We start from the raw sequence: 22,108 nt of genomic DNA on the forward strand, positions 1-22,108 counted from the left end.
CAGATTCCGCCGCGGGGAAGGGAGTAACCGCGTGGATTTCTCGGCACCTTTAACGCCGGCGAATAATCGTAACCAGGTCACCGGGTTTGCAGACGAGTGGCGAGCGCGCCGCAGCGCCGCCGCTCCTCGCAGAGTTGCGTGGTGCACAAAGGCAGACGCGCCGCATGGGGACCGCATGCCAATGCCAAGCGTGAAATGCGGCAAGTGCCCATCGAGCGGAGGACAGCGAGACACAGCGAGACACAGCGAGACACAGCGAGACACAGCGAGACACAGGGACCGCAGCGAGACACAGCGAGACACAGCGAGACACAGCGAGACGCAGCGAGACACAGCGAGACGCAGGGAGACGCAGCGAGACGCAGGGAGAAGTAGCGATACACAGCGAGAGACGAGACACGACGAGACGCAGCGTCACGCTCCAGTGCATGACGACGGCACCACCGCACGCGGCACGATGCGACAGCAGAGCGTGCAAACCGCACAACTTAAGAGAATCAGCAACTCGCGTTGTTGCAATTAAAGGAATACGTGACCCGAAACGCGAACAGCTCTCGCCGTGTAAGTACACAGCACCCAGGCTGCGCACGTCCCCGGCTTGCCGAGACAGCTTCCAAGCCCTCGGGTTGCACGGCAGTCACGGCACGGACGGTGCTGCACGCACAGGCGAGTGACCGACGTGACAATCCTAATGATGCTCCAGGACTAAAAAGTAGAAACATGGCACACATTGAGACATGACGACACAAATCTTATATTTGTATATTATTATTTGTATTATTATCACCCCTAAAACATTATGACCCTGAAGTTGACTGGTAACACTCGTAGGGACAGGATCAACGGTGAGCTCCACGCTGCACGACGCCTCGTGCTGCTACGATGCCCATCAGCGGTGCAACGAGAGATTCACCTTGCCGTGAGCGCGACACCGGGGCCAACAGAAAGCCGGCAAAGCCCGACGTCGGTTACGAGCGTTACGACCCACCCGGAGTGAACACGAGGTTGCGGGGCTCCCACACACATACATACACAATCCGTACGATTCAAAGTTCTTCGGTGCTTTGCGAGGTTTATGGCCGGGTCAAAATCACCTCGTAAAGAGGTTCCCATTTGCAAACAGACCGAGGGGGAGAACATAATGAGAAAACTCCGACCAAAAAACTTTAATCCCAACAATGCCATACGGGGGGAAAATAAAAAATAAAAAGTTCCACGTTAAGACTCGGCGCCACGCGCCGACAGCCGAGCCCACCCGCGTCCCGCCTGCCAAGACGCGACGGCGCTCGTTTAACTCCCCACGCATTGAGGAAGACTCCAGCACGGCCCCAGCGCCAGCCATGCGGAGCAAGCGCCAGCGACAGGCACACGGAATCAGCGCCAGCCACACAGAGCCAGCGCAGCTAGGCGGAGCCAGCCCCAATCACGCGGAGCCAGCCCCAATCACGCGGAGCAAGCGCCAGCCACGCGGAGCCAGAGGCACAGGAATCTGTGAGCTCTGACCAGTTGACGCAGAGTCTCGGGAACTTGCACGCAATTTGTCGGAGCAGGAGTTCTGTGCTTAAATCCGATTACGCTACCGATTATCGGCGCCATCACTCTACCGATTGTCAGCTATATCACTCTACCAATTATCGGCTCGATAACTCTACCGATTATCGGCTCGATTACTCGACTCATCAGAGAGCACGAGAATAGTTGAGGGGGGGGGGGGTGGGAAAGTCTCGTCCCCGTTCCCACACGTGCCGCTGGTCGGGAGGTGATGGGCGAGGGCTTGGTGAAATGTGCCTCAGGCAAAGACCCTGCCCGTCATTGCACATACAGTACCGTCAGCAGAGAAAATTATAAACGAGTCGCTGGTAAAGACGTAACGATTCTCTCCCCCCCATCTCTATCCCCTTTCCCCCCCCCCCCGTCTTCCCCCAAGTGATTGCGGTGAATTTCAATTAAGGAATCAATAGTTTTTAACACCGTAGTGGATCTCGTGGTGACGGGTGACTGTCGGGGATAATGTGAACCCATTGCACATTACATATATGATTCTGGGCATGTATGGCCAGCTGAAGAATCTAACATATTACAGGCTGGCCAAAAAGTCAGGACACGTTGGGTTATGATATTTATTTTAACGACTCACAAAGGCTTATTTCGGTGATTTTAACAAATGCTCGAGTTGACTTCCGTAAGCATTAACACATGCATGAATTCTCTTTTGAAATTCATTTTGGATTTAATTTCAAGATTACCTTTGAACATTCATAAATGATATTGTCTCAATTTATTCAGGGTTCTTGTTCGAGTTGTGCAAATGACGGGCTTGAGGTGACCAACAAAAATATATATTTATAAAGATAACAGACAAACTATTAAGAGAAAGGACACATATTTTAAAAAAATATGCCAGTGTCAACTTAAGTGAAATAACCCTATGTGTCCTGACTTTTGGGCCACCCCGTAAGTAATGTGAATCTATTACACAACATGTACGTATGTTGAACTTCATTTGCACCGTACGGAGCCAACCGTGCTAACAAACTAAAACGAAAAAGCATTTCAAAAGAAATAGGTTTTAAATCTAGATTGTGATCTAGATTTCAATCAAGATACACCGATGCATCGTTGCATTGCCTATGAACGGCCTGCACTGCACTGCCACGATCTATTAGGTCGCCGTTTGAAGGAGCACTGTACGGAAATGTGCGCGCGACGTCCCTCCCGCGACGCTCACAAAAACCTCTTCTTAAAATCCCTGCTGTGTGCCCCGTAGCCTGAGACGTACAGTATATGTACAACAAAACAAGTGCTTACACCTCGTTCCCTGCATTTTCAAACAGCCAAATTTCAATTCCTCACTCTGCCTCTCTGGCCTCTCTCGGCGTGCTGTGACTAAGAACCCCCTGCCGCAAACGTCGCCGACTGGACGCCATTCCTCATTAGGCCGCGTTGTCGATTAAGCTGTTGATATTTTATAATTAGTATGATGAAGGAAAGGACATCCGTGTTCATAGACAACGTGGAACGGGCCCCCCGAGTTGTGCGTCGTGTTCGTTCGACCCAAGGGATAGCGAGACCCGACTCTGGGCACCCGTTCGGAGCGGGGCTCCTGTCAAAGGGGGAGCCGCCGAATGAGCGCATAGAACACGCTCTTCGGCGAAGGGGAAAAACGCCGACGCTCGGAACCAGCGACGCCCTCCGGCACCAGCAAGCCTTCGCCGCCAGTGCGTCCCGGCGCCACGCGCCGAACACAAGCGATCGTTCGCAATGAAGGTTTTTTTGAGTTAGATGGCGCGTAAATATAAATGTGTCGATAACCCGCCACCACCCGGCACAGACAATTTAGTAAGGTTTGTCACAAAAACAAAACGTGCCAGTTAGTGACTACTTCAGCACACCGGTGAGTTGCAGAGTAAACCCACAACGTTCACAATTTGAGTTCCGTGACGTTTCGCTGGTGAATATATCCAGCGTCGTCGGGCGATTTTTCCAGAATTGCCGATCGTACGCGCGCCACTCTGACGATCGAATCGCGAGAGGGTCGCGATGTTTGCATCTGCGGCGACGACAACGACGAGAGCGACGCGTCAGGGGAGAGGGCAAGACCCCCCCCCCTCTCCCGCCACCCCCCCACGCCCCGGCGCAAACAAGAGGGAGCAACGGGGCGCGCGAGCGGGGCGAGCGGCCACGCGACCGCGGCCGTCCCCGCGCTGTCTGCTGCCTGCCACGCCGCTCCGCGTCCACACAAAAGGCCCAGGCGGAGGTCGTGCCACCGTCTGGACAATGGCCGCCGGGGGCAGACAAAGGGGGCGAGAGGCGCTGCCGTGGAGGTCTTTTGTTGCGGCCTCGCTCAGCCCTGCCAGCTGCTGCCCGCGTCCCCGCGCATTTACCCCCAAAAAAAATAAGAAAGCGGTAATAAATAAAATAATAAATAAAATAATAGTTTTAAAAATAAAATAATAAATAATTGCGAGACAGCCCCGGGCTGACGTCGCGCCGACGAGATGATTTATGCGCTCGCACGCTCGACCCCTGTGATTGGAAAATCACCGGCGCTGATGGCCGCTGATATCCCCCGGAACCTCATAGTACGTGCCCGGCAATGGAAATAGTCATGATTATCGTTATCATCGGCCAGGGGGAGCGTGGATGCGACATTTTCACTCCCGGCAGCATCTGATTTCCTCCGGCTCATTAAGACATTAGCTGCTCTGCTTCTACTACTACTATTATAATTATTATCATCGTCTGCGTCGGCGCAATCATCGTCGCCGTCACCATCGCCTCCGCAGGGCTGTGACCGGACAGATGTGGTCCCGCTTCAGGGGGAATTGAGAAATCACCGCCCATTGTCTCTTCCCGCGCTCCGCGTGGGGGTGGGGGGGGCATCAGCTGTTCTCACCGACGACGCTCAACGTCACACTTCAGCTCAAGAGCGGCGACGGACGCTCATATAAACGATGACAAAATACCGCTAATGGACGGTTTACTTTCTGTACTTTCTGTAAACCGTCCATTAACAGAATACCAAACATATTTCATTTTCGGTTTAAAATTCAAGTACCATTGCACTTACTGGCGGAAATACGATACGATATATTACAACAACAACAAACAAAAACAATGGCGTCATAATTGACCGTGTAAGGTGACAGGACACCGCTGGAGGGGACAAGACTGGAGACAGAACGACAGCCAAAGGAGGGATCGCGCCCAAGGGGACGTTCACCACGGAGACGGAGCGATGAGATCGGATCTCGTGCGGGAGTGAGCCGGGGCGATAGCGACGTCGGGGCACGGAGGCTGGCGACGGCGTGCGTGGGCGAGCGTGGCGAGTTGGCTCGTCGGCAAACGCGCGAGTGGATGAGCGAGCCAGGGGGTGAGCGGGAGGGCGCCCGAGGGGCATGCGGCGGTGAGAGCGTGCGGGTGCATTGAGCAGACAGAGTGAGCAAGTGGGTAGGTGGGCGAGGAGACGACCGGGCAAAAGAGCAAGCGGGCGAGGGGGCAGCGCCGGGAAACCGGATGCCCGCGGCCCTCGTGTCTCCCGCTGCATAAATCACAGCGGCCGCCACTCCAATAAAACAGCAAATTGGTCTAAATTTGCAAATCTAAAGTCCATTAGGCCGCCAAAGTAAGTGACAGCGCCCAGGCCAGGCTGTGCTTTTAATGGACTCCCTGAATTATTACACTTGCAACTGGCACGTGCGCGCGTGTGTGCGCGCGTGCGTGTCGGTGCGCGCGTCAGCGATCGCGCAGGAAGCGAACGAGCCGGTGCCCCCGGACCGACTCGGCGCCCTCGCCCACGGAGAAGCGACCGTCGCCGGCACGGCACGGCCCGCCACGATTTACAGCGTTCCTGGGGAGGATCGCATGGTCGGGCTTGGTGACCGTGTTGAGTCGTCGTGGGATTGTTAGAATCGCCATTATTTTTTGTGGGGAACTGCCAAATAGTCCCATCTCGTTGCGGACCTTGGAACTGCAGGTGCTGTTGAAAAGAACGGCGATTTTACAGCCTCGGAATCGTCCGTCGACTGCCCCGCTTGATTCAACGGCGATCGCCGTTTTCCCGCGTGTGCGTGTGCTTATCGTGCGCATCTATCCACGGCGGTCAGTTTGTGTCGGGCAACGAGTGGAATTATGAAGCGCACGGACGTCGCTCCGTACAGCTCAACAAAACGATGAATCTACCCAATCTCAAGCAAACCTTGGCTAAACTAAAGCCTGGCACTTCCCGCCCCCCCCCACACGGATTTGTGCACAGGGCCTACGCGTGTCTGCACGGACACACGCGGCCCGTGCTAGTTCACATCTGTAAACGGCGGTGCTACGTTTGCCACTCTTTAAACGCCTCGGAGTCGCAAGAGGTTCAGCCATCCACACACAACAAAGACAAAGATCCCCAGTCAAGCCAACACAGACTGTCGGGGCAAGAGCCATTCAGCGAGCGGGTACGAAGGCCGACGTGGCGCACGAGGGGGTGGGTGGCCAGCACCACGCACAGGCCGACTTTGTCTCCCGAGTGACGATGCTCACGCTCCGCGCCAGGTACTCATTTAAGGCCGGGTCGACCGAAGGGAGGGCCTATGACCGGTTGAGATTTGTCGCCGCAGACTTAGGCCGTGTCCAGAAAATCGAACACACTTCGCCATGCTCGTAGCGCCACGCGGAAGCCATTCCCCTACCGCTCCCCACCACCACGTCCACACGCCCACATGCTCACGCTCGCAGAGAATGACGCGCGCACGGCGCGCAACCTCCACGTAGCGCGCCTCTCCGGTAGCATGCGTCATGAACGGCGTCCGCGCAATCTCGGAACACGGCGAGAAAACGCGGCTTTGGCGGGGGCGACGGAGGGCCTATGACCGGTTGAGGCGGGCCGCCGTAGCGTCGGTGCGCGCGGTGCGGCATGAAGCAAGGCGGCGCCCACCTGAGCACACCTCCTTGTAGGAGGGGTTCGGCGTGGAGCCTCCAGAGTAGCCGACCTGCGTGGAGAAGACTCCGCTCTGCGTCCACAGCATTCGCTCGGCACCCCAGAAGCAGCCCATGCCTGGGCACACGGGGGGACGCACCGGGATGAGAGGAACGCCGTATGTCTGGAGTGATGGATTTTTATTGTTATAATAATCATTATTCTTATGCAACTGACAAATGACCCAGACTTACAGATCTTCCCAGGACAGCTGCTGTCTCAACAAGAGGACAATCCTGGGATAGGCAAGACAGGTGGCAACGCGAGACACAACGACGGGCCAAGCTGGCACCCTTGCGGCGGCAGAGCACCGCGGTGGGCGTGGCTCACGGCAGCGTCACGGTGCCTCGCGGTGGGGAGGCTCGCGGTGAGGAGGCTCAGGGTGAGGAGGCTCAGGGTGAGCGCGTGGTGAGCATGGTGGGGAGGCTCGTGGCGAGGTGGCGTCTGCCACGCCGCACGCCGCACTCACCGAACGTGGCGAGCTGCAGGCCCTCGGGGAACGGCTCCACCGCCGGATTTCCGTTCACCGCGTGCTTGGCTGCTCGTGGGACAGCAGGGAGAGGAGGGACAGCAGGGAGACAAAAGACGGAGAGAGTCAGTTGGTCGGTCGCGCACAGAAGATGGATCATGGCATCACAGGACCGTTAAGTGACGCGATGGCACGGCCAAGTCTTCATCCTACTGTCATAGAACATGGCTGACAACGAAGGTGATGATGGTGTTCAACCAGAAGTAGTTTAGGTTAAGGTGCGAAATTAACACGGCCATCCACTCGTTCGCACGAATATCAGAAGCGACCCAGGAGTGGAGGAACGTGTATCCTATTACCCACAATTACCACAGAAAGGTGTCACACCAGATGTGGTCTCACGCAAGTGCTGCGTTCATCCTGTTGCCCGGTCCTTGAACGGATAAGAAGAGTCACTCGAAAGTGGCATTGAATTCCTCTTATTATCCATGTGTATCAGGAATAACATGGTATTACGAACATGCATGATGTATTGAAACACACATTTACATAACACGTATATTTTCGCAGCCAATGGGATAGGCCACGTAATAATCTGGACCAATATGTGTCGAGTCCCAACCACCATCCGCCACGTGTACAAGAGGTCAAGGATTAGAATGTCCAGAATTCTCATTTGCTGTATTTTAATACTGACTTGATGGACCTTGTCCTGAAGATGTTCGACGCAGAAACGTCGCAATCCGACTGATAAATTTGTTTGTGGGAGACTCGCTCTGGAGACGTTGTTATTATCTCTGCAGGGCTCCTCCGAGTCAGCAGTCCAAATGCTCTCGCCGAGCCGAGCCACGGTGTCACGTGTGGTCATAGTGTGCACGCGTGTGCACGCGTGTGCACGCGTGTGGTTGCGCAATCATCGACGCTCGACGCAGCCACCGTAGCCGGTAGTCGGCACGTCCCGCGATCGCACCGCAGCGCCGAGCGCGCCGGGCGTCGCGGAGGGCGGCACGCGGAGGGAGCGGTGGCGCTCACGCACAGCGGCGGGGAGCACCGGGCATCGCTCCTCCGGCTATGGCGGAACACGCAGGGAGCCCGGCGTGACACTGCGTGAACATCGACCGGACTGCCAACGACACAGTAAGGGCCCCTGCGATCCTTGAGAGAGTCTGTGGATCTCTATGCGAGTCTACGGATCCCCGTGTGAGTCTCTGGGTGTCCATGCGAATCTACGGATCTCTGCAAGAGCCAGTGGGTCTCCATGTCCTTTGCCCGCATTTCCGATTAGCACGGCTGGCAACGTACGGTGCGAAAAAAGTTAAACATACGTACACACATACAAGTCGACGAGTCCCTCCGTGAGACCACATGGAAATGAACCAGCGTGAACTGACTCGATTGAAAAATTCAAAGAGGCATTGCAGCAATCCACCTACACATCGACTGAAGCCGATTGCTGGTAACAAAAAAATGTTAAATACCCAACACAATTGCCAATAATGCTGTGGCCTCGAGAGGGCAACTCTACGATAGATTACGTTTCAGGCAATGGCCCTTCTTAAATTGCGGTTAAAAATATTTTTTTACGTGAATGTTGTTGTTGACGATTGTGCTTACGCACCCCACTGCCAATGCAGGAGCAGCAGCATCTCCGCCAGACAATTTGAACGCCGCAGGCATCGGCTTTGCACCGCAACTAATTCCGCATGTTCTCAAACACGCACACACGTATCGCGATGCACCAGTTTACTCCGCTGTGTGTGTTTTTAATGAAGCAGAAACGCGTGCGGCGCAACACCGCAGACGTGTGCTGCACTGTTGCAAATCGTCCGTACTCAGGGCGCACTTCATCACAACGGTGATCATAACATGCCGTGGACCTGTGAAAACGACGCGCCACGCTGGTGTTGAGCGCAGCGGTCAGCGGTGCTGCGCTCCGAGCCCGGCCACCCGAGTTCGATTCCCGCTCACGGCCACCAACGGCAGTTATGTATTTTATGAACTGGTCACGGGCCTCCCCCTAGGTTGACTCGGCCTCAAATGGGTACTTGGTGCGAAGTGCAAACATCGCAACTCGGGAGGCAAAGGTGACCTTCATAGGAGCTCGTTAACAGCACTTGGCCCAACATTCTGTAACCGCTATAGGGGGATCTTTGTCTTTCTACGATGTTGGTGAAATGTATAGAGGGCGTGTTGTGTGTATGTTGTGTTTTTGTCATGTATGGTGCATGTGTGGGTAACGTGTTTGTGGCGAGAGGTCTTTGTGTATGCTCGTGCGAGTCTCCGTGTGTGCGTGGCTGTGTGCGTCTGTGTCATTCTTTACGTGCGAGTATCGCGCACAGTGCACGCACGGGTGAGACGTGTGTGTGTGTGCGCGTGGGTGCGTGGGTGCGTGTGTATTCTTCTGCGTGCGTGCGTGCGTGCACGTGTGCGTACTACCCAATGACAGTGTCCCAAACGGATTAGGATAAGACCGTCGTCTGCAGTGGGGGGTTGAAACGCGATGGAAAGGGGGAGGGACGGAGCAAGTAAGACAGATGTCTGTCACATGACCTGCGCTGACAGCCTTTGATGGATTGCTCGGGGTAAACGCGCATCTGTGCCGCCACCGCCACGGACACAGCGACGGACGGGAGGACGCGACGCGGCGGAGAAGAAAAAAAAGCCGCAATCTACCACGCGCGGCACAATCATCGCGACGCCTGCCCCCCCTCCCCCAGCCCCCCACGCACAACTTTAAACACCGCGGCCAGCTGGGTACACCGCTCAATGAGAAACACGTGCACCTTTGACCTTCAGCAGCGCCCATCCCACACGGCTCGGGTGAGCCTCCCATCAGCACATCACATTCAATTTCATTAAATTACCTTTCCCCCGTGAAGTTACGACGGTATACCGGCCGGCGCGCCGTCAGCGCGCAGGAGGACCCCCCCCCCCCCCCCCCGCATCTTTTCCCTTAATTTTCGGCGCGAGAACGTTACGAGCCGCGCACGCTCGCGCCGCAGATTCATCTCTTTGTCTCGCTTTTGATAACGGCCCCGAAAATGGCCGGGAATTTATTTCGGCGAGCGAAGAAGGAGCTTTGCGGCAGCGCGAGCGCGGCGAGATTACGCCGCTCCGTTCGGAGGCGGTGCTGGCAGAGCGCGCCGCGGCGCCGCGCCTGATGGCTTCATCGGCGTCCTCCATTTTAGTTTGGAGCAAACGTAAAAATGTATCTTTGTAACGGCGCAAATCCGCTAAATCGTGCCGGATTAGAATAAAGTTAAATCTGGGATTAAAAAGCTCACAGCCTGCCTAGCGGGCCACCCGCTGCCATTCCCCAGACGGGAGTGGGCGCGTCGCGTAGATTAACCGCGGTGTCGCGCAAACGCGTGCTGCCCGTCCCGTCCCGACATCGCCGAATTTGGCCGTGCGTGCATTCACCGCGCCGCCACCACCGCCGCCGCCGCCATCATCGGCACGCGCGACCAATGCGGGGTTCCTCTCTGCACAAAGATCGCGGTTTCGCGACCGCGCCCGGCGCGCCTGTGCCGTGCCGTCAGAACGTCCCGGTGAAGGGCACGTGCACGCGAGCACGACGCTCGCTTGCACCGGTGCCGGTTCGCCGAAACCCTCCCGATGCGGTGGTTTTGTTCAGTCCTTCTAAGCCAGAGGGGTTTCTCCCGCGTGGAGCGGAGCGCACGGGGGGGAAAGCCGCGGCGGAGGCGAGCGCGATCTCCCGACGTGGTCGCAAGATCGCGAGTCGCCGAGAGACGGATCGCCGAGTTGACGGCGGTCGAGACGCAAACGTTGCAGCAGCAGCACGTCGGCAATCGACGTTCCGTGGGGGGATTTTTTTTCTCTCGTTGTTTCTCCCCCCCCCCCGCCCGCCCCCACTATAAAAGCACTGAAATTGTAGGAAATTATACAGGTTACTTTTAAATTAATTAATTTGCAGAAACAAATTGATTTGAAATATTTTAATTAAGTTACAGTTTAAAACAAATTATTTCTAGATTGCTTCCAAATTATGCTCCGTTTAACACTGGTCTCTTTTGTAGTTGTCGCACAGGCAAGCAGCCAGTGTATTTCTCAAATGATTGCGGTGGATTATTTTTTACAAAAAACGACAAATTCAATAAAATACCTCCGAACACAATGATCCAAACATCGAGCAATTGCAATTCAATTAAGCACGTTTAAATATTGCAAGTGCGGTTATTTTCGTTTGGCCTCGAATAGGTCACAGCACTATTCGCACTCGTCGTTGTCTTTGCCGCTGTAAATGGCGACAATCGAGCATGCCTGTGCTGTCGCAGCCTGCCAGGCATTCTACCACAGTGGCACGCACGCAGCGCGGTGCCAGCATTTCGGCTGGCATGGCCCTGTCTCATGCCAGGGACCACGCCAGGGCTGGCACGGTGTGTGCCACCACATTCCCTTCGTGAAGAGGGGCGGGGTTTGCTGCCAAATCGCCGGAGCGAAAGCGCACTGCGCCAAAGTCCTTTAGAAATGCCACAAACTACATTTGGAGACTGTTAATTCTACCACGACGCTCCTCGAATATGAAACCAAAAGTGCACGTCCCTCATGTTCATTCCCCGTAGGTCAGTGTTTGTTGGAAACTTTAATTATATTCATTAATAGCCCTTGATAGGGAACATCTCGTTGGCGACGGGCTCGTCGCTTGGGCAACACGCTTTTTAAAAAATACGTCCGCAATTTTAATGCTATTTTCTCTTTGTCGCTTAATATATCAGCCCGATATATGGTTCTGACTTCATGCGGAATCGTATTGCGTTCAAGGTTACCGTATGGCTTCCGTGACCCTGGTCTCTCCGAAACAGACACGTGTTTCGGTCTCACCGGACTCTCACCCGATCAAACTAGAGGCCTTGCAGCACAGGGTCAGGCTTGACCAGACTATACGGGAGCCCCAAGCTCATGTCCCCCACCCCACCCCCCCCAAAAATTACAATGTTTTATTTTATTTACATAGGACAGGAGAGGGGGGAGCAGAGGTAACGATATTTATTGGGGCCTCAAACGTCTCCGGATAGGCCTAGAGAGGTGCTGGCACATCCTTCCTGAGGTCTAAGCCATGCCTAAATAAGGCCATGTAGAATGAGATGGGATTTTGAAGATAAATTTAACACAACCATAATGTGATAGAGGTCTAGAGGGCACATTATTACTAATGAGTTTCCAAATGGGCTCTCACCTCTTTATAAATAAAGGACATATTACATCATTATCTACTATTGTTAAATGGCTGTCAATAATGAATGGATAGGGGAGTAGAGCATCCTCTGCCTTTCAAGTGTTATTAAAACACACACACCGCGCTTGTACGGGCTGTACTGTGCGCATTGTCCCTCAAGAAGCTCCCAGCACGTGGAGCGAAACGTCGAGGCGTGGAATGACCCTGGAGCGTGTCGGAAATCAAAACAACAGGGCCCGGCTCTCCGTGGTTAACACGGCAAGAACACAACTTCGACATTCATAGCTGAGAGGTCAAGAACATTGCAAAAGTGGCCCACAATTTAAACGGGCGTGTATGTATATATGTTGAACTTCTTTCGTACCGTACGTAGCCAACTGTGCTCGTCGGAGGAGCTGATGATGCCACAGTCTATTGGGGAAAGTGTTGTTAGCGAGGCACCTATGAAGGCCGGCAGGGCACACGACGGGGGGTTAGTGGCCAACACCACGCCTGGCCGCCTTTGTCTCTCCAATACTGACAGTTTCAGACACCACTTGCCATAAACGACCACACCTCCGGGCTCATGGCGATCCGTTGCACCAGCGCTACCCACGCACACAGCAACAATAACCACTATTCACCACGAAGCGCCGTGACATCACCTCAGCGCCTGTGCCAGGCTAGGTGCACTTTGCGGTCACGTAAAGTTCCAGAGGCTCGCGGGCAGGAGATCACGGGACAGACCCAGGTGTTAAGGGTTAACCGGCTGCGATAGCAACTTCCAGCCTCACCACCTGCACGCGTGCGCCCCCCCCCACCGCCCCCCACTGTGGAACCTTGCTGTGTACACAAACACGCACGCGCACACTCACACGCACGCGTGCACAGGCACCCGCGAAGCGAGAGCACGTTTGCGGACCGACACGCGCACCCGCGTGGCGTCGACGATTCATCAGCCGCCGTTTCGGATCAAACCCATCGGCACCGGCAGCACCAGCACGTCACAACGAGGCGCTCGCGCTGTCAGCAAGAGGGGCTTCCGGGAGCGCAAGCGGGAACGGCGAACCTGCGGCGGTGCTCACACTCCCCCGCTCGCGGTTCTGAGCGATGGTGGAAATTACACGTTTTTATGCCGGGGGTGAGCCCATCCGCAAGCCAGCCACTGGTTACCGCTCGTAAAATGGCACTCGTGTTTTTTTAGATGTCGACGCTAATGCGCCCTTTTTATTTACCCTTGCGAACCTCGGCGAGCCTCAAGACTCTATTTTTTTCAGGAGGGCCCTGACACATTGAGAAGCTTGGGCCTCTCGTTTGCAATTGATGAGCGCGTCGCTTCGCGTGGGAGGAAAAACTGGAGAACCCAGAGAACATCCACCCGTTCAAAGCTTCGCGCAGATGGATTCAAGAATCCATTGTTACACTCCCATCTCCTGACCACCAAGCGGCCACAGCCTACAGCACACCTCGTATTTCCAGGCGGTCTCCCCCATCCGAGTACCAAGAGCGAGGCCAGAGCGCCGCGTGGTAGATTGCGTGAGAGTCAAGGAGAGTGAAGGAGAACGCGGCAGAGTGCGGGAGAGCAGGGGGAGAGTGCGGCGCTGCCCGTGAGAGAGTCGCACGCGACGCACTGTAAACTCCCTGGAACAGCTGAGCGGAGGACGCGGAGGCTTGCGTGGGGTGCTGACTGGGTTAATCTGCGCTCGTGAGCTTGCCGTAGATTAGTGGGACAGTCCAGATGGGCTGGAGCCGCATGTCCCTGCTACACAACCCCCCCACCTCCTCCTCCTTCCCACCGCGTCCCGATGCTCTGCTCACAATCAGCCCTCCCTCCATCTCTCACTGCCTCCCTCCATCGCTCCCACCCCCTTCCCTCCCATCACAGCCAGTAGCCTGTCCCCCCCCCCTCCCACATCGCCCGCCCCACTTGCCCCAGGCTCACGCGAGCGGCGGAGTGCCGCAGTGGTCACGATGCGCAGGTGTCGCAGGCGACGGCGCTTCAACAACACGCGCGCGCACTCACACACGTGTGCACGTCTACACGTGTGTGTGTGTGTGCGCGCACGCGCGTACACGAGCACGAAGTTCAGCTGGATCGGCCACCCGGAAATTATTTCCACAAGTGGCACACCACATCCAGTATCCCTCTCACTATGGGTCTGTGCCCACCAGGCACGTGCCACCTACTCCATTCTGCGGGGCGATAATTCGGTGAAAAATGAAGGACGGCACGCACAGCCCGTGTCTAAATCTGCTGCTGAAGGAGGGCGTTTGACCAGACTTTGCCACGATGGTCAGTGCCAGTTGGTTAAAGTGGAGAGCGTAGTAGGGTACAGTACAGTAACGTACTTTACGACATGGTCATCTTCTGTCCCACAACGGAGCCTATAACACCTGTTGTTCAGGGTGGTCGCCCATTCGAGTGCTGTCCAGGCTCAAACCTGCTTAGCTTCAAAGATACAGGGCGCATTCAAAACACACGATAACAAGTCAACACAAACATGCACATAACACACAAGACATGCACACACACGTATACACAAACATAAAAACGTCAACACACACGTCAACACATAAACACGTAAACACATGCGCGCGCCTGCTGTGGTGCGGGACCACAGCCGCCGCTGTCGCGTGCCTCCTCCTCCGTCTGTCGCGCGGTTCGAGCGTTCCCTCCTCACACGGCCACAACTTCACTTGGCCGCTAACTACAAACTCGACGCACGACGACTTTTGGAGTTTCAGATTTCACCAATTCTGATTCATGCGATTGCTGTCATTTTTGTAGGGACAATTTCGGATCTTTGTTCTCCTCACGCGTTGGCATAACCCACATCATGTAGTCATTTAACGTGTCTCCACGCGGATAAAAGTGACATCTCCCTATGCCACTTTTGGCGGGAAATGCATCACCAAAGTGACATCTCCACGTGTCCTGTGTCTCTCTGTCCTGTGTCTCTCTGTCCTGTGTCTCTGTCCTGTGTCTCTCTGTCCTGTGTCTCTCTGTCCTGTGTCTCTCTGTCCTGTGTCTCTCTGTCCTGTGTCTCTCTGTCCTGTGTCTCTCTGTCCTGTGTCTCTCTGTCCTGTGTCTCCATGTCCTGTGTCTCTCTGTCCTGTGTCTCTCTGTCCTGTGTCTCTCTGTCCTGTGTCTCTCTGTCCTGTGTCTCCATGTCCTGTGTCTCTCTGTCCTGTGTCTCTCTGTCCTGTGTCTCTCTGTCCTGTGTCTCTGTCCTGTGTCTGTCCTGTGTCTCCGTGTCCTGTGTCTCTCTGTCCTGTGTCTCTGTCCTGTGTCTCTCTGTCCTGTGTCTGTCCTGTGTCTCCGTGTCCTGTGTCTCTCTGTCCTGTGTCTCTCTGTCCTGTGTCTCTGTCCTGTGTCTCTGTCCTGTGTCTCCATGTCCTGTGTGTCTCTGTCCTGTGTCTCTCTGTCCTGTGTCTCTCTGTCCTGTGTCTCTCTGTCCTGTGTCTCTCTGTCCTGTGTCTCTCTGTCCTGTGTCTCTGTCCTGTGTCTCTCTGTCCTGTGTCTCTCTGTCCTGTGTCTCTCTGTCCTGTGTCTCTCTGTCCTGTGTCTCCATGTCCTGTGTCTCTCTGTCCTGTGTCTCTCTGTCCTGTGTCTCCATGTCCTGTGTCTCTCTGTCCTGTGTCTCTCTGTCCTGTGTCTCTCTGTCCTGTGTCTCTCTGTCCTGTGTCTCCATGTCCTGTGTCTCTCTGTCCTGTGTCTCTCTGTCCTGTGTCTCTCTGTCCTGTGTCTCTGTCCTGTGTCTGTCCTGTGTCTCCGTGTCCTGTGTCTCCGTGTCCTGTGTCTCTGTCTTGTGTCTCTCTGTCCTGTGTCTGTCCTGTGTCTCCGTGTCCTGTGTCTCTCTGTCCTGTGTCTCTCTGTCCTGTGTCTCTGTCCTGTGTCTCTGTCCTGTGTCTCCATGTCCTGTGTGTCTCTGTCCTGTGTCTCTCTGTCCTGTGTCTCTCTGTCCTGTGTCTCCGTGTCCTGTGTGTCTCTGTCCTGTGTCTCTCTGTCCTGTGTCTCTGTCCTGTGTCTCTCTGTCCTGTGTCTGTCCTGTGTCTCCGTGTCCTGTGTCTCCATGTCCTGTGTCTCTCTGTCCTGTGTCTCTCTGTCCTGTGTCTGTCCTGTGTCTCCGTGTCATGTGTCTCCATGTCCTGTGTCTCTCTGTCCTGTGTCTCTCTGTCCTGTGTCTCTCTGTCCTGTGTCTCTCTGTCCTGTGTCTCTCTGTCCTGTGTCTCTCTGTCCTGTGTCTGTCCTGTGTCTGTCCTGTGTCTCCGTGTCCTGAGTCTCTATGTCCTGTGTCTCTCTGTCCTGTGTCTCTCTGTCCTGTGTCTCCGTGTCCTGTTACTCCATATCTGTGAGAATGCGTCTCTATGGCTTCCATGCCATATCAACCTCTCTCTCTCGATGTCTCAGTCCTCATCTCCGTGTCTCCGCATCATCACGACTGCACCTCGGCGTCTCTCTACGTACGGTGCACGTCTTTGTCCGCGCACCTCCGTGCCTCCGCGCGTGCGCTCGCTCACTCGCTCCGAGGCAGCGGTGCGGAGTGACCGTCGCCACGGCGCCGTGTGGACGGGCGACGACGCGGACCGGCGAGCACGGCGACGGTTTTGTAAAGAAGCAAATCGCAAGATCTGCACCGCGCCACGCTCGCCACGCTCGCCACGCTCGCCACTGTTCGACGCGAATGTCAACGAGGCGTTGACGCGATTCCGGAGCTCGTGACAAAACTCGGTATTTAAACGTAATTACAGCACAGGACTCTGAGCTGGCGATAGTGAATGCACCATGTGATATTTTATTGTTACGCTCATATCTGCTCCAAATATTTGCATAATAATAATAATTTGCAGGCATTTGTCAATCCGCTGGCTTGCTGCGTGGAGGCATCTAGATGCCTTGTTGGTCATGCGGTTTGCCGTTCACCATACTTCACCAAGCTGGTCAATGCGGGCAGGGAAAGAGACGACAAAAGAATAGCGGGTTCACAAATATTTCGCGGAAATTTGTAATTGTAACCAAAAATTCTAACTAATTTTATGTTAGCTTAATGAATAAAATCGCCTCTATTGAATTGTACTCTCATGTTCACGACAGTCCTTTCCACAATTTCTAGCCCAGCGATGTAACTCGCTCACCGGCGTTTAACCCCAAAGTGTCCGTCGCAAGAGGAGGCACCGGGGGTGTCTCAGCCGGCCACAAATCAAGCGAATCTGTAAATCTTTGCCCCGCATAAAATCGCCGTGGCGCAGCGACGCGAGGCGATAAATATCACTTTCGGGTAAAAAAAAAAAACACACGGATTTTATATCCACTGCCGAAAAAAATCAGCATCTCTTTTCTCTCCATGACAAAAAATATTCTCTTTTCATTAGCGCTTAAGCTGTCATTCGTTTACGGACTGGATGTCCGTATCGCACGCACACCCTCCTGCAATAAATAATCTGCGTTTTGGCCCTTTATTAGACCCAAAATTAACGACCATCAGATTTCTGACGTAAATTATTTTTGTTTTAAAGATCGGGTGAGGATTGGAATGGGGACAAGTTATGATGAAAACATCCGGAAAGATTGGGATTAAATATAACGTCGTGATCCCGGCAGTGGTTAATCTGCCACGATTACACATCGCAGCGCATAAGTGTCAACAGGAATGCGCGTGTATGTGTGTATGTGTGTGTATGTATGTGTACGCGCACGTGTGTGTGCACAGCGTGCATGTGCATGTGTGTGTACCATGATGGGGACCGATGGTGTAGTGGTTAGCGCTACGCTGCGCTATGAACCTGGCCACCCGGGTTCGGTTCCCGCTCACGGCCAACACCAGTGACGATTATCTGAACCGGTCCTGGGCCTCCCCTAGGTCGACTCAGCCTCAAATGAGTACCTGGTGCGATGTGTAAACATCGCCACTGGGGAGACAAAGGCGGCCGGGCGTGGTGCTGGCCACCCACCCCCTTCGTGTGCCACCGTGCCGGCCTTCATAGATCCTCGCTAACAGCACTTGCCCCAACAGTCTGCTAAAGGCTATACAGGGGATCTTTGTCTTTGCACCGTGATGGGGAGCAGTTTCTAGCAGTTATAGAACGCTGCACTACAAACGCGGCAACACGAGTTCGATTCCCGCTCACGGCCAACGCCAGTGACGAATATAGCAATGGGTTTTTACCCTTTAAACTGGTACAAAAACTGACACCTTTATACAAGGGATCATGTTTGCAATAACCACAACACAAGCAGTCAAAATGCAAACAAAAAGAAACAACTCTGATAATGATAATGATATCCACTGTCCTTGAAGTTGATTGGTCCACACCCGAGACAGCTTTTGACGAATGTCCGAACCGGTCCCGGGCCTTCCCTAGGTCGACTCAGCCTCCCGTTTAGCCAGGTACCCAGACAGTTTCGATGCCAATGGCTCACAGCAGCCACTAACAACAAGAAAGTTACTGTTGGGGTGGAGAGGAGCCCAGCCAGCAGCCAGCCAGGAAACTCGAGGCACAGATTATTATTTTTATTGTACTGTAAGTATAATGTTTCAGTATTTATTTACGCATTTTCTTTAAGTGTACTGAGATGCGGCTATATTACATGGTGCGTTAACAATACTAATTGCATTGTGCAAGTAAAACAAAAATCAACACGTTTGTCAATAATGCCAAGTGGCCTTGAAAGGAAACGCAAATCACCGGCGACATTGTGGCCAATGGCTCTTCTTCACGTGCGCTGCCCGAGCCGTTGCCGAGTGTGTATACTTATCCTTTAAAAGCCACAGTGTCATTGACACGGAACGCGCTGGGTTGTTTTCGTTATTTATTTTCAGCTTGCGCACCCGCTGCCAACGCGGATAATTTGTCAAATTGTGATTCGGGAAGGGAAACGCGGCGGCGCTGATAATTGAGTGAACGTACCAGGCACAACGTGATCGGCCGTTACCATCACAATAGTGAATAACGGGCGAATTCTTGTCTATTCACGCTCACGCCCGGGGGTGGCGACTAGTTGAAGGTTTTACTTTTGTGCAACGCTAAACGGATGTGCCTTCACGCCGGCGTTCAAACGTGTCGAGGATCTGACCGACAGAGGCACCAACACACACGGTGTGGTTTTATACTTCCAGGAAATCACAGGGCGCAATATCAATCAACGGCGCACGGGGAGTGAGCAGCGCAGCATGGCGAGCGTGGATTCGACAAAACCGTCCCGATTCAGGGCCACAATCTGTTTTTTTTGTTTTACCGGGTGAGGCCCACCGAGCCGAAAAGCTCTTTTTCAGAAGCGACCTGGCCACAAATGATAGCTCAACAAAGTGGCTTATCACGTGGACATTTCCAGCAGCCAAATACTCTAAACGCGTGATGTTGATTCTAAATGTGGAGGGAAAAACTGGAGGACCCAGAGCAAAATCCACACGACCACGGGTTCAGAGACACCACAAACTCCAAATATACAGTGGGATCGAACCCACGACCTCCTGTATACCAGGCGGTGCAGTTAACATCTCGCCACCACGGCACCCCTAACTCAAGATGCCATTATTCCTACGTTGCTGTGAAAGGGAGAGCCTCTAGTGGCTGCAGGGTTGAGGCTACCATGACGTACGACCAACACGCATCGCCAGCAGACCAATCAACAATTATCCATTCATCGATGCGATATCCCTTCCACAACTATAGCTCCTGATGCATTTTTTTGCATTTTAACTCGGACATAAATGACGGCATGAAAAAACACGGATGGTCATCTTGTATACAAGTACTGTATAAAATGCAGTAGCAAGCCCGCATCACCTCTTTGTGTGCATCAACAGGGTTTTCCTTTCAATTCAAACACAATCGATCTCACATCTTTCCAACCAAACCAACGAGCCAGTTTTCCCTCTGCGACGTTGCGTGCCCTTGACACGGCACGCAACGCTCGAAGCGCCGTCGCTCACGCGCGTGCGACTGCAAAAACACAGTCCTGCGCGCACCAGCGAAAAGTGCACGACAAACGACGTTCCGGGCAACGTCCCTACTTCATGCGCGACGAATAACGGCCATTGGTCGTTCACGTCGCTCGTTATCTATTTTCCTTTCAAGGCCACGCGGTGTTACTGACGAATGCGTTGGGGTTTTTGTTGTTGTCGTCGTTGTTGTCCACTGCCAACGCAGCATCGCCAAACAACGTGCTTAATTGTGTTATTGTATATTGCAGGAAGGGAAGCACAGCGGTGACGGAAAAATGGAAGGGGACGATGCTCGCTAAAGTGCATTCGACCAAAACACAAGGCCGCACAAAGATCAACGCTCTTCTCCTGACAGGGGCGCAATTTTCCCCGCGAACGCCGTCCCCGCGAACGTAATAAGGGACAGATTGGGGGGGGGGGGGAGAACAAAAAACAGAATTTCTTTCGGTCGCGACGGGAGAGTCAATTTCGCCATCGCGGCCGAGCGGAGCGCGGGATGATTGGGAGTTTAGAGGGACGGACGGATGGGCCGCGGAGAAACCGCGAGCGGGCAACCGCGTCCACTCCCGGCAGCCATAGACGCCGCGGTGCCTCCATGGGTGGATCGAGAGCCCGTCCCACCGCGCACAGGGGTGAAGGCAATGCTCCCGTGCACGTGTCGATTTTACAAACGTAACGGCACGGAGAAATAACCACATGGCGATTAGCGCCAACCAGGGTTACATTCCAAACGCCAAACATTTAAATGCAGGGCCCTCTCCGGACGGAAAAGTCTCGCGACTTGCCGAGATGTTCCTCCTGGATACAAACATTTTTGTAATTTAGAGTCCCTTAGCAATCAACTGCTGGATGAAGGCCTCGCGACACGTTTGATTATACTTCACCACGCCGGTCAGCGCGCGTTGGGAAAGGAGATTCAAATATCACTCGCCACTGGCGTTAGCCGTGGCCGGGAATCAAAGTCAGGTGGCCGGGATTCGTGGGGCAGTGCGACAAACACGGCGCCACCGCTCCCGCTTCCTGTTTGCTTAAAGCGAAAATGAGAATGAAGGGAAACACCGAGCCCTGGATCAAAGTGGTGCAGAGCAACGAGAGGTGCGCTACGCGAGGTCCCCTTGGGGACCACGGGGATGTTTTAGGACAAGCGGCGCAGACTTGAGAATGATATCACGGGCTTTATTTATTTATTTAAAATATGCCTGAACTAGCAGCGAGCATCAAAAGAATGTGCGCGGTTTTTTTTTCACGCAACAAACCGCACGAGGAATTAACGACAAATGAAAGCAAATCAGCTTCTTTGACTGCAACAACAACAAAAACCACACAATGACGCAAATAATAAAAAAAGAACGTGGAAATGCGGAGACGGTGGCGGCGGCGCTGCCATTTGGCCGAGCTTATCAGCGTCGCCCACGCGCCCGCCGCCCGCGGAGATTGGGGCCGACGCGGCCGCAGAGGCGCACGGCGCAAGGGAAGAAAAGACGAGCGGGCAAGGACGCAACGCGCGGACGCATGCACACACCGACACAGGCACACACAGACACACAGACGATGTCAAAGACAAAGATCCCCCGAGTAGCTTTCACAAGAGTTTTGGGGCAAGTGCTGTTAGCGGGGACAGATGAAGGCCGGCACGGCACACGACGGGAGTGGGTGGCCAGCACCACACCCGGCCGCCTTTGTCTCCCCAGTGCTGATGTTTTCACACCGCACCGGGTACTCATTCGAGGCCGAGTAAAAACACGTGACACACACGTGACACACACACACGTCACACACACACACACGTTACACACACACACACACACGTTACACACACGTGACACACACGTTACACACGATCACGGAGCACCTCGACCCCTCACCCCGGTCTGCCAGGCCGCCCTCAGCCCCAATGCATTATTCAGTGGCACTGCCCCTCCACGTCTTGCACGCACGCACGCACACACACACACAATTTCATGTATATAATACACACACACAATTTCATGTATATAATACACACACACAATTTCATGTATATAAATACACACACGCTCAATTTTATACGTATA

The 22,108-nt window shown here is 54.1% G+C and overlaps 1 protein-coding gene across 3 annotated transcripts in view; it reads right to left on the reverse strand.

The window, feature by feature from the left end:
* The window catches only part of MSRA (methionine sulfoxide reductase A), a 94,971-nt gene that overhangs the window by 38,724 nt on the left and 34,139 nt on the right, over positions 1-22,108 (reverse strand). For all 3 annotated transcript variants that reach the window (XM_078594027.1, XM_078594026.1, XM_078594025.1), the window contains exons 2-3: positions 6,933-7,001; positions 6,422-6,541 (exon numbers count right to left, since the gene is read on the reverse strand). In XM_078594027.1, the coding sequence (XP_078450153.1) occupies positions 6,422-6,541; positions 6,933-7,001 (189 nt within the window). The remainder of the gene's footprint in view (positions 1-6,421; positions 6,542-6,932; positions 7,002-22,108) is intronic.

The sequence above is a fragment of the Lampetra planeri genome, chromosome 5 (assembly GCF_965212315.1).
Source record: "Lampetra planeri chromosome 5, kcLamPlan1.2.h2, whole genome shotgun sequence".
NCBI lineage: Eukaryota > Metazoa > Chordata > Hyperoartia > Petromyzontiformes > Petromyzontidae > Lampetra > Lampetra planeri.